This window comes from Callithrix jacchus, chromosome 9, assembly GCF_049354715.1.
Source record: "Callithrix jacchus isolate 240 chromosome 9, calJac240_pri, whole genome shotgun sequence".
Lineage (NCBI taxonomy): Eukaryota > Metazoa > Chordata > Mammalia > Primates > Cebidae > Callithrix > Callithrix jacchus.
This window is the reverse complement of record NC_133510.1, coordinates 135243990-135257172: the sequence shown is the minus strand read 5'-3', so window position 1 is coordinate 135257172 and position 13183 is coordinate 135243990. Positions and strand designations below refer to the sequence as shown.

General features: G+C 44.7%; 1 protein-coding gene across 41 annotated transcripts in view; it reads right to left on the bottom strand.

Annotated features, from left to right (window-relative positions):
- Positions 1–13183, bottom strand: part of EP400 (E1A binding protein p400) — a 131327-nt gene that overhangs the window by 72912 nt on the left and 45232 nt on the right. For 34 of the 41 annotated variants that reach the window (XM_035258235.3, XM_035258238.3, XM_035258247.3 and 31 more), the window contains 2 exons: positions 9852–9941; positions 1565–1672 (listed from right to left, as the gene is read on the bottom strand). In XM_035258235.3, the coding sequence (XP_035114126.1) occupies positions 1565–1672; positions 9852–9941 (198 nt within the window). The remainder of the gene's footprint in view (positions 1–1564; positions 1673–9851; positions 9942–13183) is intronic. The other 7 variants (XM_035258240.3, XM_078337788.1, XM_078337782.1 and 4 more) reach the window with 1 other exon arrangement.

Sequence of the window (13183 nt, the reverse complement as noted above, 5' to 3'; positions counted from 1 at the left end):
CTAGGCATCCATTTAGAAGGTCTAATAAGTAAAGTAAACTACTCAAAACTGCTGTGTTAAACACAGCACAGCACGAATAAATATAATATAAATCAATGATGTTTATAAATCTAGAGAAAAATATTTCTACATCCTTCACAACATAATCCAGTGCCCCAATAACTGTGCCAGGGTAAGAAATTAAAAGCACAGAATTTAATAAAATTCCACCCAATGTAAAGTTACTTATGAAATATCTATAACTTTTTCTTTTATCAAACTAAAAGAAATTTTCTACATCTTATTTTAAGTCTTTGTAAGTGTGGGTAACCCTCCATACAGGCACCGAGGGAAGAGAGCTAAGCCGAACCCTGGCACAGTTAAGGCCTGAAGAACACCTCAGTTTACAGTGTTACTACTCAGTTATTTCCATTTATATAATCCTTTATATAATCATATATTAGTTTACAGAATTAGGGCTTAAAGAATATCTCAGTTTACAGTGCTACTAACTCAGTTATTTCCCCTTATATAATCCTCTATATGTAATCATATAATAGTTGATAGTATGAGTGCCTAAAGATATTTCCCTACATATATACCTATAATTATATCTTAGTTCATAGTCAGAGGAATGCCTAGAGCAGACACAGTGCAGAGCATGATTTAAGGGAAAACACTTATGCCAGGACAAGAATCCATGGCCCAGGCGGCAGCGTTCAGTATCGTAAAGACACCCGCTGTATGGCAGGCCTGGGGCGAGAGCCTCTCCTCCTGATAAAGGAGTTGTAGGACCTTGCTCCAGTTCTTGTGGAAGGCCGCCCTCAGACCGGCAATCCACCTTGTGACTGTGAACTCTATCAGCTCTTGCTACTGTGCTGCTCGAAAAGCATCTTCCTATAGAACCAGCAGGTGGCAGTAACCCTGACAGCTCTGTCACTGCTGTGTGACTTAAAGCATCTCCCCCATAAATCTTAGAAGTGGTTTCCCATAGATAGAGGTGTCCCACAGTGTACCTTCTTCACTGCACATGGTCCACCTTCAAGCCTCAGTGACCAAATGGGGGTGGACCCCTTACTGCACACGGCCCTTGCCTCAATGACCTAATGGGGGTGGACCCCTTGCTGCACACGGCCCTTGCCTCAATGACCTAGTGGGGGTGGACCCCTTACTGCACACGGCCCTTGCCTCGATGACCTAATGGGGGTGGACCCCTTGCTGCACACTGTCCACCTCCTGGCCTAGGTAACCTAATGAGGGCGGACCCCATGTTTTATTGCTCACGACCCTATCAATATCCTTAAAGATGATTTCACTCACTGCCCTGCCCCCTAACCTATACACAACAAATACTCACACTTCTGGACATTCAGGGCCTCGCCTGACTCTGCTCATAGGTGCCATGGCCCCCCGAGCCCAGCTGCATTTTCCTTGTACTTCTGTGTCCTGTCTCTTCATTTCTCGGATCCTGTGCCTCAGCACAGCATAAGGGACACCCCCACGACCCTGTGGGGCCCTCAGCCCTACAGTAAGTACTCGGGTCTCTACTTTGAACCCTGAATTCTTCCAAAGGCTGGGAGCGCACCTTCCTCTCCACTCGTGTCCTCGCCGTCAGGCTTCAGCCGGGGCCACTGAGAACTCGGCAGGAAGGCGCCTTCGTACAGTTTCATCAGGTCCAGGAGGGGCAGCTCAGCTGCAGAGTGTTGTGGGCAGAAGGGCTGTTACTTTATAACAACAACTGTCATTTAAATTGGAAAGCAGCAATGGCCACAAGAATCACAACAAGAAGGGCAAGGGGCCTCCTCTCACACACGCATTCCTTTTCCAACTTTAGATCACTCCTTGGAAAAAGATTATATGGTCTAAAAGCACATTTGTTTTTCTAAAAACTAAAATGGTTGCCCATTACTGATAAAAGGTCTAAAATATTTCTGGAGGGGTGGGAGGGGAATGATGAGAAATTACTTAGTGAGCGCAATACACATTTGGGTCATGGACATACCCAAGGCCCGCACTTCAGCACGACACAGCACAGCCAGGGAACAACACTGTACCTGCTCCCCTGAAATTTATGCAAATTTATAAATGTATAAAATATTTTCTCTATAAAGATGAGAATCTTTAAAATAAAAGAAACGCAATCTTATTCATACAAGAATTAAAATAACTGAAATAATCTAAATGAACAGTAACACTGTAGACAAATAAAAATGTAAAAAGTGAACACCAGTGACAGGAAATAACCAATGGAGATGACACATAAATATACAAAACATCAAATAAAAAACAGCAAAAAACGTTCAAAAAGATGATGAAACACAGTGAAGCTTCCTTTATGAAGCCCTCACCCTAACTGCTTAAACACCCCAATCACAGTGGACAAAGGACAGGGGGCGGCTACGCACACACGAGCATGAAGGTATTTCTCCACTGCTCACCCCTGGAAATCAGTGCACACTTTGTTGGCTATCAAATCACCAACCATCTTGAAATTAAACACTGGGGAATTATGATGAATTAGATACTCGCACACACTGCTGATAATGGTATAAACTGGCCGGATTTTTCTGGAAATCAACATGGAACGCTGAAGGGCTTTGGAATCCAATGTCCTCAACCCCATAACTTCCCACTTTAGTGAGTCTATCCAGAGAAACAGCAGAAATGTCAACCCAGATTCCTGTTCAAAGAGTGTTCACACAGCGGCAGATGTAACAGGGAAACACTTTAACTGGGCTGTGTACCTGCGATACGTGAGCCTGTCTGCATGTATATTTTATGTCAATAAAGACTGTTGAGCCAAAACAACAAATGCATGGACAAGCAGCCCACAAGGACCACGTTAAAGGCACTGCCCACTTACGACTACCAAGCAGCCTTTGAATCCATTTGCTCAGGACGTCAAATATTTGCCACCCTGGCTTGATGGACAGAGACGTACTGGAGCCAAGTGAAAGCAAATCCTGGCTGTGGGGTCCAGGAAGTATGTCCACGGTGCCCCAACAAGGTGCTTTCACCTTTCCCGTCTGAAGCTTCCAGCGCAAAATGCTGGGATGCACCCGTACAGCACATGATGCTGTACGTAAGTAGGAAAAACAGGCTAACCAACCGAAACTTCCAATAACAAGATAATTCTGGAAGGTCTCAGAACAAACAATACACAAAAATCAGCCTCCACATATATAAATTACTTAGAAAATGCAACAGAAGAAAAAAAAACCCGTTTCAGACAGAAAATTAAATACAGTCTTCCCTCAGTATCCTTGAGGAGTTGGTTCCAAGGCCCCTCACGGATCCCAAAATGCAAGGATGCTCAAGTCCCTTACATAAAATGATGTGTATCTGCATGTAACCCACACACATCCTCTCATATACTTTAAATCATCTCTAGATTACTTATTTAGTATCTTTTTAATTGTTGTACTGTTATCTGGGTTTGTTTGGTTTGGGGGTTTTTTTAGTTGGCTGTTCGGTTATTTTTAGAGATGGGGTCTTGCTACATTGCCCAGGCTGAACTTGAACTCCTGGGCTCAAGTGATAGTCCTGCCTCAGCCTCCAAGTAGCCAGGATTACAGGTGTGAGCCACCACACCCAGCTGTATTCTTATTTTTCACTTTTTTTTGTAAATATGAAAACCTATGGATATGAAGAGCTAAACATACTTAGAATGAAACTTTCAAAAACGCACCACATCTCTGTGAAGAAAGCTCAAGCGGGTTTCTGAAGACCACGAAAGAAGCCTTGACCCAATGAGAGGCTCAGTTCATGGATTCAATGTGATACTATAAAGACAATGGGCCGGGCGCAGTGGCTCACGCCTGTAATCCCAACACTTTGGGAGGCAGAGGCGGCGGATCACGAGGTCAAGAGATTGAGACCATCCTGGCCAACATGGTGAAACCCCGTCTCTACTAAAAACTACAAAAATTAGCTGGGTGTGGTGGTGCATACCTGTAGTCCCAGCTACTCAGGGGGCTGGGGCAGGAGAATTGCTTGAACCCGGGAGGCAAAGGTTGCAGGGAACCAAGATCGCACCACCATACTCCAGCCTGGCCCCTGGCGACACAGAAAGACTCTGTCTCGGAAAAAAAAAGGACAATGGGATGCCCAGGAACCCCACCTCCAGATGTTCACTCCTGGCCTCTCCCACACTGACCCAGCCTGACTGGTGTGATCACCATATGTGAGAATGACAGCATGTGACTTCCAAGACTCAGTTATAAGAGATACGACAGTGTCTACCCTGCTCCCTCATGGATAATACCAGCTCCAGGTCAGGAGGACACTCAACCTGCCCTCAGCATACAACCAGAGCCCATCAGCTGGCAGAATGAACCAGCCTGGAATGGCATCGTCCAGCCTGCCATATCAAGCCTTCTGAAGACCATCTTCACAGGAGACCTGGGCCACAATCACCCAGCAGGGTGCTCCCAAACTCCGCCCCACAGAGACTACGACAGTGCTAATTTAACAGGGACTCAAGTGAGTCAAGAATGCACGCCATAATCAGTAGCCACTAACAAGAATACGGAAAGCTAATGGAGAAGAGGAAATGAAGTAATTTGTAAATACCTGACTGATGCTTAAGGTAACTTAAAAAAGAGATGACTAAACAACAGGGAGAAAATATAAAACAAATTTTAAAATTATGAGAGATCTAGGCCCAACTATGAACAGAACAGGCTTAATTTAATACAAATGTACTAAACACTCCAATTTAGAGACATAAAGATGTTAGAATAAACTGGAGGGGCAGAGGAGACCAACTAAATGCTGCTTACAAGAGACACTTCATAGAAGAACGCATTGCACCTGGACCATTTCAGAAAGAAAAATAAAAACACAGATTCGAAGTTAACAGAAATTCTCTCTAGAGGAAACTCCCTCCCTGTCAGGCCTGAAGTAACTGCCACAACAAAGTTCCAATAAATTGTCAAAAATCACAAAGTATTCTGGGAAACAATGTACCATCTGCAGAAACCAGGATTCATAAATGACAGCAGGATCAGACCTGCAAAAATGTCACCTATGCAGTTATCAGGCACAGATGCTAAACTTTTGTATCTGAAGAAACAGAAAAGATGACTGAAAGTGTGAATACAGAGATAACTTCTAAATTCCATGTACGTTTTCTAAAACAACCATTGGGAATGTCTTAAAACGAACTGGTAACTGGAATTTAACACTCAATCAACGGGTTAACAAAAGACTAGGAAAAGCTGAAAAAGAATTCATAAAATAGAAAACAGATGTGATGGAATTATCCAGAATCAAGTAAAAATGATGAAGTGATAGGATAATAATTCTAAATCTTTATATGCACATACTAACACGGTCTCAGAATATATAAGATGAAAACTGACATAAATTTAAGGAGAAACAGGTACTCACTATCCTATGAGAAATTTTAACATACCTCTCTCAGTAACTGATAGAGCTAGAAGACAAAAATCATCAGTAAGGATAAGAAGAACTGGATAATGCAATCCACAAGTTGTACCTGGTGGACTCAGGAAAAACTGCACCATAACCTGACGAAGCCATGAGGTTTTAAAGCATATATGGAATGTTCACAAACAGGTCCATTCAAAACCCACCTCAACAAAATCCAGGTTAGTGAGGATCCCATAAATCCAGTGTCTGATCAAAATGTAGTTAATATAGAATAATAATAAAAATATATATTGAAAACCCTGTATTGTTTGGAAATTAAGAAACATCCTTCTAAATATGAGTCAATAAAAAACACATAAAAGGGATATCAGAAAATATTTGAAACTGAATAATAAACATGAGATTCAGCTAAAGCAGTTTACAGAAAAATTTAGACCCTTAAATGTTTATATTAATGAGCTAATGAAAATTAGTAAGCTAGTCATCCAAGTTAAAAACTCAGAAAAAGAGATTATTTTAAAAAAAGAAATAATTAGAACAGAATTATTAGAACAAAACAGAAAACAATATACAGGCTCCAGTTTTAAAAAAAAGAAAAGAAACTGACAAACTCTTGAACAAGACTATTAAGAAAACAGAGAGGCATAAATACACAGTGTTAGGGGAAAGAAGGGACATACATGCAAACACAGCCAAGATCGGAAACACTGTAAGGAGAAATTATTGACAACGTGTGCCATTAAGTTTTAAAGTTTAGATGAAATAAAGAAATTCTTAGAAAATGTGACAATGAAGAAAAGAAAAAGTCATATTCCTCAATTTAATGTATGAAGGCCGGGCGCAATGGCTCACGCCTGCAACCCCAGCGCTTTGGGAGACTGAGATGGGTGGATCACCTGAGGTCAGGAGTTGGAGACCAGCCTGGCCAACATGCTGAAACCCCATCTCTACTAACAATACAAATATTGGCCAGGTGTGGTCACAGGCACCTGTAGTCCCAGCTACTCAGGAGGCTGAGGTAGGAGAATTGCTGGAACCCGGGAGGCAGCCGTTGCAGTGAGCTGAGATTGCGCCACTGCACTCCAGCCGGGGGGACAGAGCAAGACTCCATCTCAAACAAACAACATAGCAGGCAGTATCCACCTACAAGAAAAACGCTCAACAGTAGGCACGAACTTCATTACCCATAAAAAATACGCCATGTCCACTCATGAAACATGGAGGGTATCATCATAACCATCCTGACAGCAGCAGGTAAGTGCACTTAGGACACATCAGGCCAAGGCTTCCATGCACTGTATTTCCTCAGAACAACACCGAGAAAAACACCACGCAGACAACCTGACTGAGGTCACGGGGTCAACAGGAAGCAACATTAGGTCTGGAGCCTGTGCTTATGACCCAACCACTCTGACGCACTGCCTGCCTGAGAGTGCTCCCTTTCAAAGCAAGAAACAGCCAAAGCTGTCCACCACTGGCACCAACTCAACACTTTACTGAAAGGCCTACCTAGCATAAAACGGCAAGAAAAAGCAGCATGAAAGGAAGAAGGGTTGGACAGGAAAAGTCCTTTCTTCTGAGAGGAAGTGACTGTCGACAAAGAACTAACAGGGTTCAGAAAAGTTGTGGAGTAGAACAGAAATGAACAAAATCAACTGCACTTACACATACCAGCAATATGTTTAATATATAATATTTAAAAATATACCATTTAGCACAACTTTTAAAAATACATCATACCTAGAATTAAATCAAACAAAAGAGTCAGAATCGTCAAATTTTATGGAAAGCTATTTAGGACAACCCAAGTGAAGGGAGAACTCTATTTTGACCACAGATTGGAAAGGCTGAAATTCATAAAGACAGCAATTCTCACAAAACATCCATTAATGCAATTAAATTCTAATCAAAATTTCCAATAGGTTTTTCTGTGAAACGTGATGAACTGGCTCTAGCTCGCATCTGTAATAGTCCCCAAATAGACAAGACCCGCCTAGCGCAGGGTAAGGCAGAAGAACTTTCCTGACCAGACATCGAGGACTACTACAAAGCTGTGGTAAGAAGCGCAGTGTGGTATTAGTACAGATGGGTACACATTCGCCAGTAAGAGAATAAAGATCCCAGAAAGAGCCAGGCACAAAAGGAAACCTGTTTTGCATGTGAGCTGGCACTGAAGATCAGTGGGGAAAAGATAGGCTTTTCAATATGGCTTTCCAAATACACATGAGGGAAAAAAGGAAACTGCACTGATTTCACAACAGAAGAGTAAAAACAAAAACATTTAGTAACATCCTTGTGAGCAAGACTGACAAATTCAGCTACAGTAAGTCCTCACTAAACATCATCAATAGGTTGGTTACTGGAAACTGTGACAATCTGAGCAAAATACATTTGAGCAAAACGACGTAGAGCTGAGCCGTGGAATTGTGAGGTCCTCTTCCATGCAGATTTTATCCACAGCAGGACCAACCCCTCACCACCCCCCCTCAACCTACTCAACGTGAAGATGACCAGAAGGAAGACCTGTATAATTATCCACTTCCACTTAACAAACAGTAAATGTATTTTCTCATGTTTTTTGGCAACATTTTCTTTTCTCTAGCTTACTTTATCGTCAGAATGCAGGCGCCAGGCGCGGTGGCTCACACCTGTAATTCCAGCACTTTGGGAGGCCGAGGCTGACAAATCAACGAGGTCAGGAGATTGAGCCCATCCTGGCTAACACAATGAAACCCTGTCTCTACTAAAAATACAAAACAGTATTAGCTGGGCGTGGTGGCACACACCTGTAGTCCCAGCTGTTCAAGAGGCTGAGGCAGGAGAATCGCTTGAACCCAGGAGGCAGAGGTTGCAGTGAGCCAAGATCAAACCACTGTACTCCAGCCTGGGCAACAGAGCAAGACTCTGTCTCAAAAAAAAAAGAAATCAGTACATAATATTAAATACACATAACATACAAAATAGGCCAGGCATGATGGCTCATACCTGTAAACTCAGCACTTTGTAAAGCCAAGATGGGAGGCTTGCTTGAGCCCAAGAGTTTGAGACCAGCCTGAGCAACACGGTAAAATCCCATATCTACAAAAATCACAAAAATCAGCCAGGCGTGGTAGCACGCACCTATAGTCCCAGCTACTCAGGAGACTGAGGTGGAAGGGTCGGCTGAGCCCAAGAAGCCAAGGTTGCAGAGAGCTGTGATCCCGCCACTGCACTCCAGCCTGGATGTTAGAATAAGACTCTGTCTCAAAAGAAAAAGGAAAAAAAGTATGTGCTCACAGACCGTTTCATGTCATTGACAAGGCTTCCCATCAACCGTAGGCTATCAGGGCTGTTAGTACTAAGTTTTGGAGGAGTCCAAATCTCCATGCAAATTCCCGACGCAGCAGGCGCAGGGGTGGGCTGGCACTCCCAATCTCCACGTTGTTCAAGGGTCAAGTATAACAAAACCAATTTTTTTCCTCATGGCTGTAATAAAACAACACGAATGTAACATCATTTCACTTAAAGTTGCAGTTTCCAGGAACTTACTGACAACATTAAATGAGGACTCGCTGTATGCTAAAATTTAGAACGCCTTTCATCAAAAAGTACTGTAAAGAGTGAAAAGACACACCGCCAACTGGGAAAATGTCACTGGAACACAGAACTGACGAAGAATTCATGTCCAGAAGATATAAAGACCATCAGCAACAAGTCCATAAGGAAAGAAAACTCAATACCAAAATGATCTGAACACAGACAAAAGAAGAAACAAGAAAAAGATGCTTCACTTCAGTTATCAGGGACCTGCAACTAAAAACCACAACAAGAAACCCCTTTCCCCCAGAGTGGCGGACAACAGTAAGAGTTTCTGAGACGTGTTACAGCAATCAAAGAATGGCAATACAATTTCAAAATATACATTTTTTTAAAAAAAGAGTTCCTTCCGGAGATGTGGAGCTTGGCACGCCCACTCTAAACCACAGTCACTCCTTCCCCTGAGCACGGCAAGCCACTCACACACACGTGCCCGGGGAAGAGGAGAGTGCTCACAGTAAACACAGGGAAGCAGCTGAGTGGCCACCAAGAGCACAAAAAATAGTCGCTGACATATTTACACAAAGGATACGCCTGCAATGACAGAGAACGCATTGACAGCAACACACAACACTAGGGATGAAACTCGGGACGCAGAGGGTGGAGAGGCAAGCCCACAGAGCTGTGCGGGGTTCGTTCGTAAAGTTCTCACACACTCAAGATGGGCAGTACACTCAGAGAGGCAATGCAGGTGGCAGGGAAGGAAGACAGGGCAGCGTCCGACACACAATCCAGGAGGGCCAGGACCTCCAGAACATGAGAGAGCAGCAGGAGGCACAAAGGGACTGTTTTGCATAAACCAGGCAGTGCTGCTGGTGCTCCATATATGATGACCCACAGCTCACATGTTTTACATGTTTCTTTGTACTTCCTGAATGTGTAATAAGGTAGCAACAGCCTACCTTCCTTGGCTAAATTAGAAAGTTCTGTCTGGTGGTCCACAATGCCTTCGTTTGCTTCCTCCTCTTCAATTGTCTCCTCTTCGTCATCCACTAAAATGGTTATCAGCAAGCATCATTGAGAGGCAGCACCCCTTGAGTGTCTGTTACTCATTACACGCTATGAAGCTTGAGAATTATTTTGCAGCACTATTAAAGAAATTGAAACTGAGCTCTTAAACTTCTCAGGTTTGACTTGGAAACGATCATTTAATTAAGTGAGCAGGAAACTGAAACCATCTTTCCCCTTCCATTTCAGGCTATGAATTACAGCCCTAGTTTTTCAATACATAGCAGACCTTCTTCAGGCCAACGTATGGAATGCGGTCAACCCTCCCACCTCCCTGCAGAGCGCCACTGTGGAAAAGCCCATAAGCATGCCAGCTGGGATCACTGTGAACTCTTCATCATCCAAGCCACGAGGCCCAGCCAAATCGGGCTAACACTCTCCCTGGCTCTCCTGTCCTTCACAATTACCAGCGCAAGCCAGCTCCACTCTCTTCAGACCTCCAACCCTGAACCTCACATGCCACTCACCACAGAGGGCTTGGCTCCTGGCAGAGAAAAGTGTAGCTACCAGTAGCCCTGCAGCCAAACTCCCTCTGTCCATGGACTCTCACCCCACCTGCGGGCCTGCAACAGACCTGTACCGTCTCTCCTCTCAGCTGGCTCTTTTCTTCTCTCACAATCTATCTCTCTCCCTTCCCACCATCCAAACTACTCATTTCTTCACTACAAGAGCCCCACTGCCCAGCAAGGAGGCCTAGGCACCTGCCCCAACCACACCAGTCACTGGGCCTCCAGGCGCTGCCTTTCCTGACTACTCGACACCTTGCTGGCTCACGACAAGCCCGGCCATCCCCTCCTCTTGGAAACACCTCTGCCATTCCTTCTGCCCTATGATCACTTGGATTCCAGAGTGGAGAGCTTTGGAAAAGTGAAGAAGACCTGGTGTGGTTAATTAGCCCTTCTCTGAGGTACCTGAAGGCATGAAACAAAAGTCTGTTTCAGTCCAGTTAAGCACCACATGACGACGCTTCTGCATGTGCAACGGGACCCTGTAAGACTGTCATACTGTATCTCTACATTACCTTTTCTATGTCAGGGTATGTCTAAATGCACAAATACCACTGCGTCCAGTTACCCACAGTATTCAGCAGTCACGTGTGCGCAGGTCAGTAGCCTGGAGGCACAGGCCGCACATCCAGCTGACGTGCTTGGCAGGCTGGCACCATCTAGGTTTGAGTGAGTCCTTTGTAGGTTCGCATAACAACAAAACTGCCCGGCAACGCATCTCGCAGAACATACCCCTGCCGTTAAGAAACGCATGCCTGTACAGAAACGTGCTCGGGAAAACGGGAGAAAATAAGGAAAAGTGGAGAGGTCAATCTACATAAAGCCAGCACAGCTACCAGAGTGCAGGTCAGAGAAAAGGTGTTCCTCATGAAGAAATGGCCTAATACGTTTCCAGTTAGCAAGAAACACACAAACCTCCTGTACCCTGTTGTGCTTCTCTTGTCTGAAAGGCCAGAGTTCAGTTCATCCCACTGCAGAATGCTGCTATCTAGAATTCAGCACCAGACAGAGTGTGGTGGCTCACACCTATAATCCCAGCACTTTGGGAGGCCAAGGTGGGCGGATCACCTGAAGTCACGAGTTCAAGACCAGCCTGGCCAACATGGTGAAATCCCATCTTTACTGAAAATATAAAAATTAGCTGGGTGTGGTGGTCCGTGCCTGTAGTCTCAGCTACTTGGGAGGCTGAGGCAGGAGAGTCATTTGAACCCAGAAAGCAAAGGTTGCAGTGAGCCGAGATTGTGCCACTGCACTCCAGCCTGGGTGAGAGAGAGAGATTTTGTTTGAAAAATAATAGGCCAGGCACAGGAGCTCACGCCTGTAATTCCAGCACTTTGGGAGGCCAAGGTGGGTAGATCACGAGGTCAGGAGTTAAAGACCAGCCTTGCCAAGATGGTGAAACCCCGTCTCTACTAAAAACATAAAAATTAGCCAGGCATGGTGGCGGGCACCTGTAATCCCAGCTACTCAGGAGGCTGAGGCAGAGAACTGCTTGAGCCCAGGAGGTGGAGGTTGCAGTGAGCCAAGATCATGCCACTGCACTCCAGCCTGGGCAACAGAGTGAGACTTCATCTCAAAAAAAAAAAACAGAATTCAGCACCAGGCCAGGCATGGTGGCTCACACTTATAATCCCAGCACTTTGGGAAGCCAAGGCAGGTAGATCACTTGAAGTCAGAAGCTGGAGACCAGCCTGGCCAACATGGTGAAACCCCATCTCTACCAGAAAATAAGAAAATTAGTCAGGTATGATAGTGGTGCACCTATATATAGTCCTAGCTACTCCGGAGGCTGAAGTGGGAGAATCACTGGAATCCAGGAGGCGGAGGTTGCAGTGAGTTGAGATCCCACCACTGCACTCCAGCCTGTGTGACAATGTGAGAAGCTGTCTCAAGAAAAAAAAAAAAGAAAGAAAGAAAAAAAAAAACAATTAAAAAACAAACAGAGTCCGACAGCAGCCGGCACTGGCAAGCGCTCTGGCAGGAGACAAATGCACTTTTCCTCTCCGTTCCTTCTCCTAAGCTGCTGAGATTGGTGTGTTTGCGGCTAAAATTACTGCCTATCAGCCAGGCACAGTAGCTCAAGCCTGTCATCCCAGCACTTTGGGAGGCCGAGGCAGGCGAATGACAAGGTCAGGAGTTCAAGACCATCCTGACCAACATGGTAAAACCCCGTCTTTACTAAAAACACAAAAATTAGCTGAGTGTGGTGGCATGCACCTGTAATCCCAGCTACTCAGGAGGCTGAGGCAGGAGAATTACATGAACCCGGGAGGTGGAGTTTGCAGTGAGATTGCGCCACTGCACTCCAGCCTAGGCAACAGAGTGGGACACCGTCTCACTGCCTGTCTTCACTGGATAATGTGTGTTTGGGTGAAAAGATGGAGTGAAGAAGGGGACATGACCACATGGCTTTAGAGCTGACAGTTATCAACTGTACTTTTATTTATAAGACCCAGAGATAAACAGTATAAATTGAATAGTGTCAGGAAAGAAAAGAATACATGCTCCCACAAAATAAAGATAAAACTGACCTCACCCATGCACATGCAAGGCAGTTTTTACTGAGCCTCCCTAATTTCCCAAACTAAGTTATCTTCCATTAGGTGCTTCCTAACCAGTTAAACGCCTACAAAGATGGCAGGCACAGTGGCTCACGCCTGTCATCCCAACACTCTGGGAGGCCAAAGCAGGCAGATCATCTGAGGTCAGGATATCGAGCC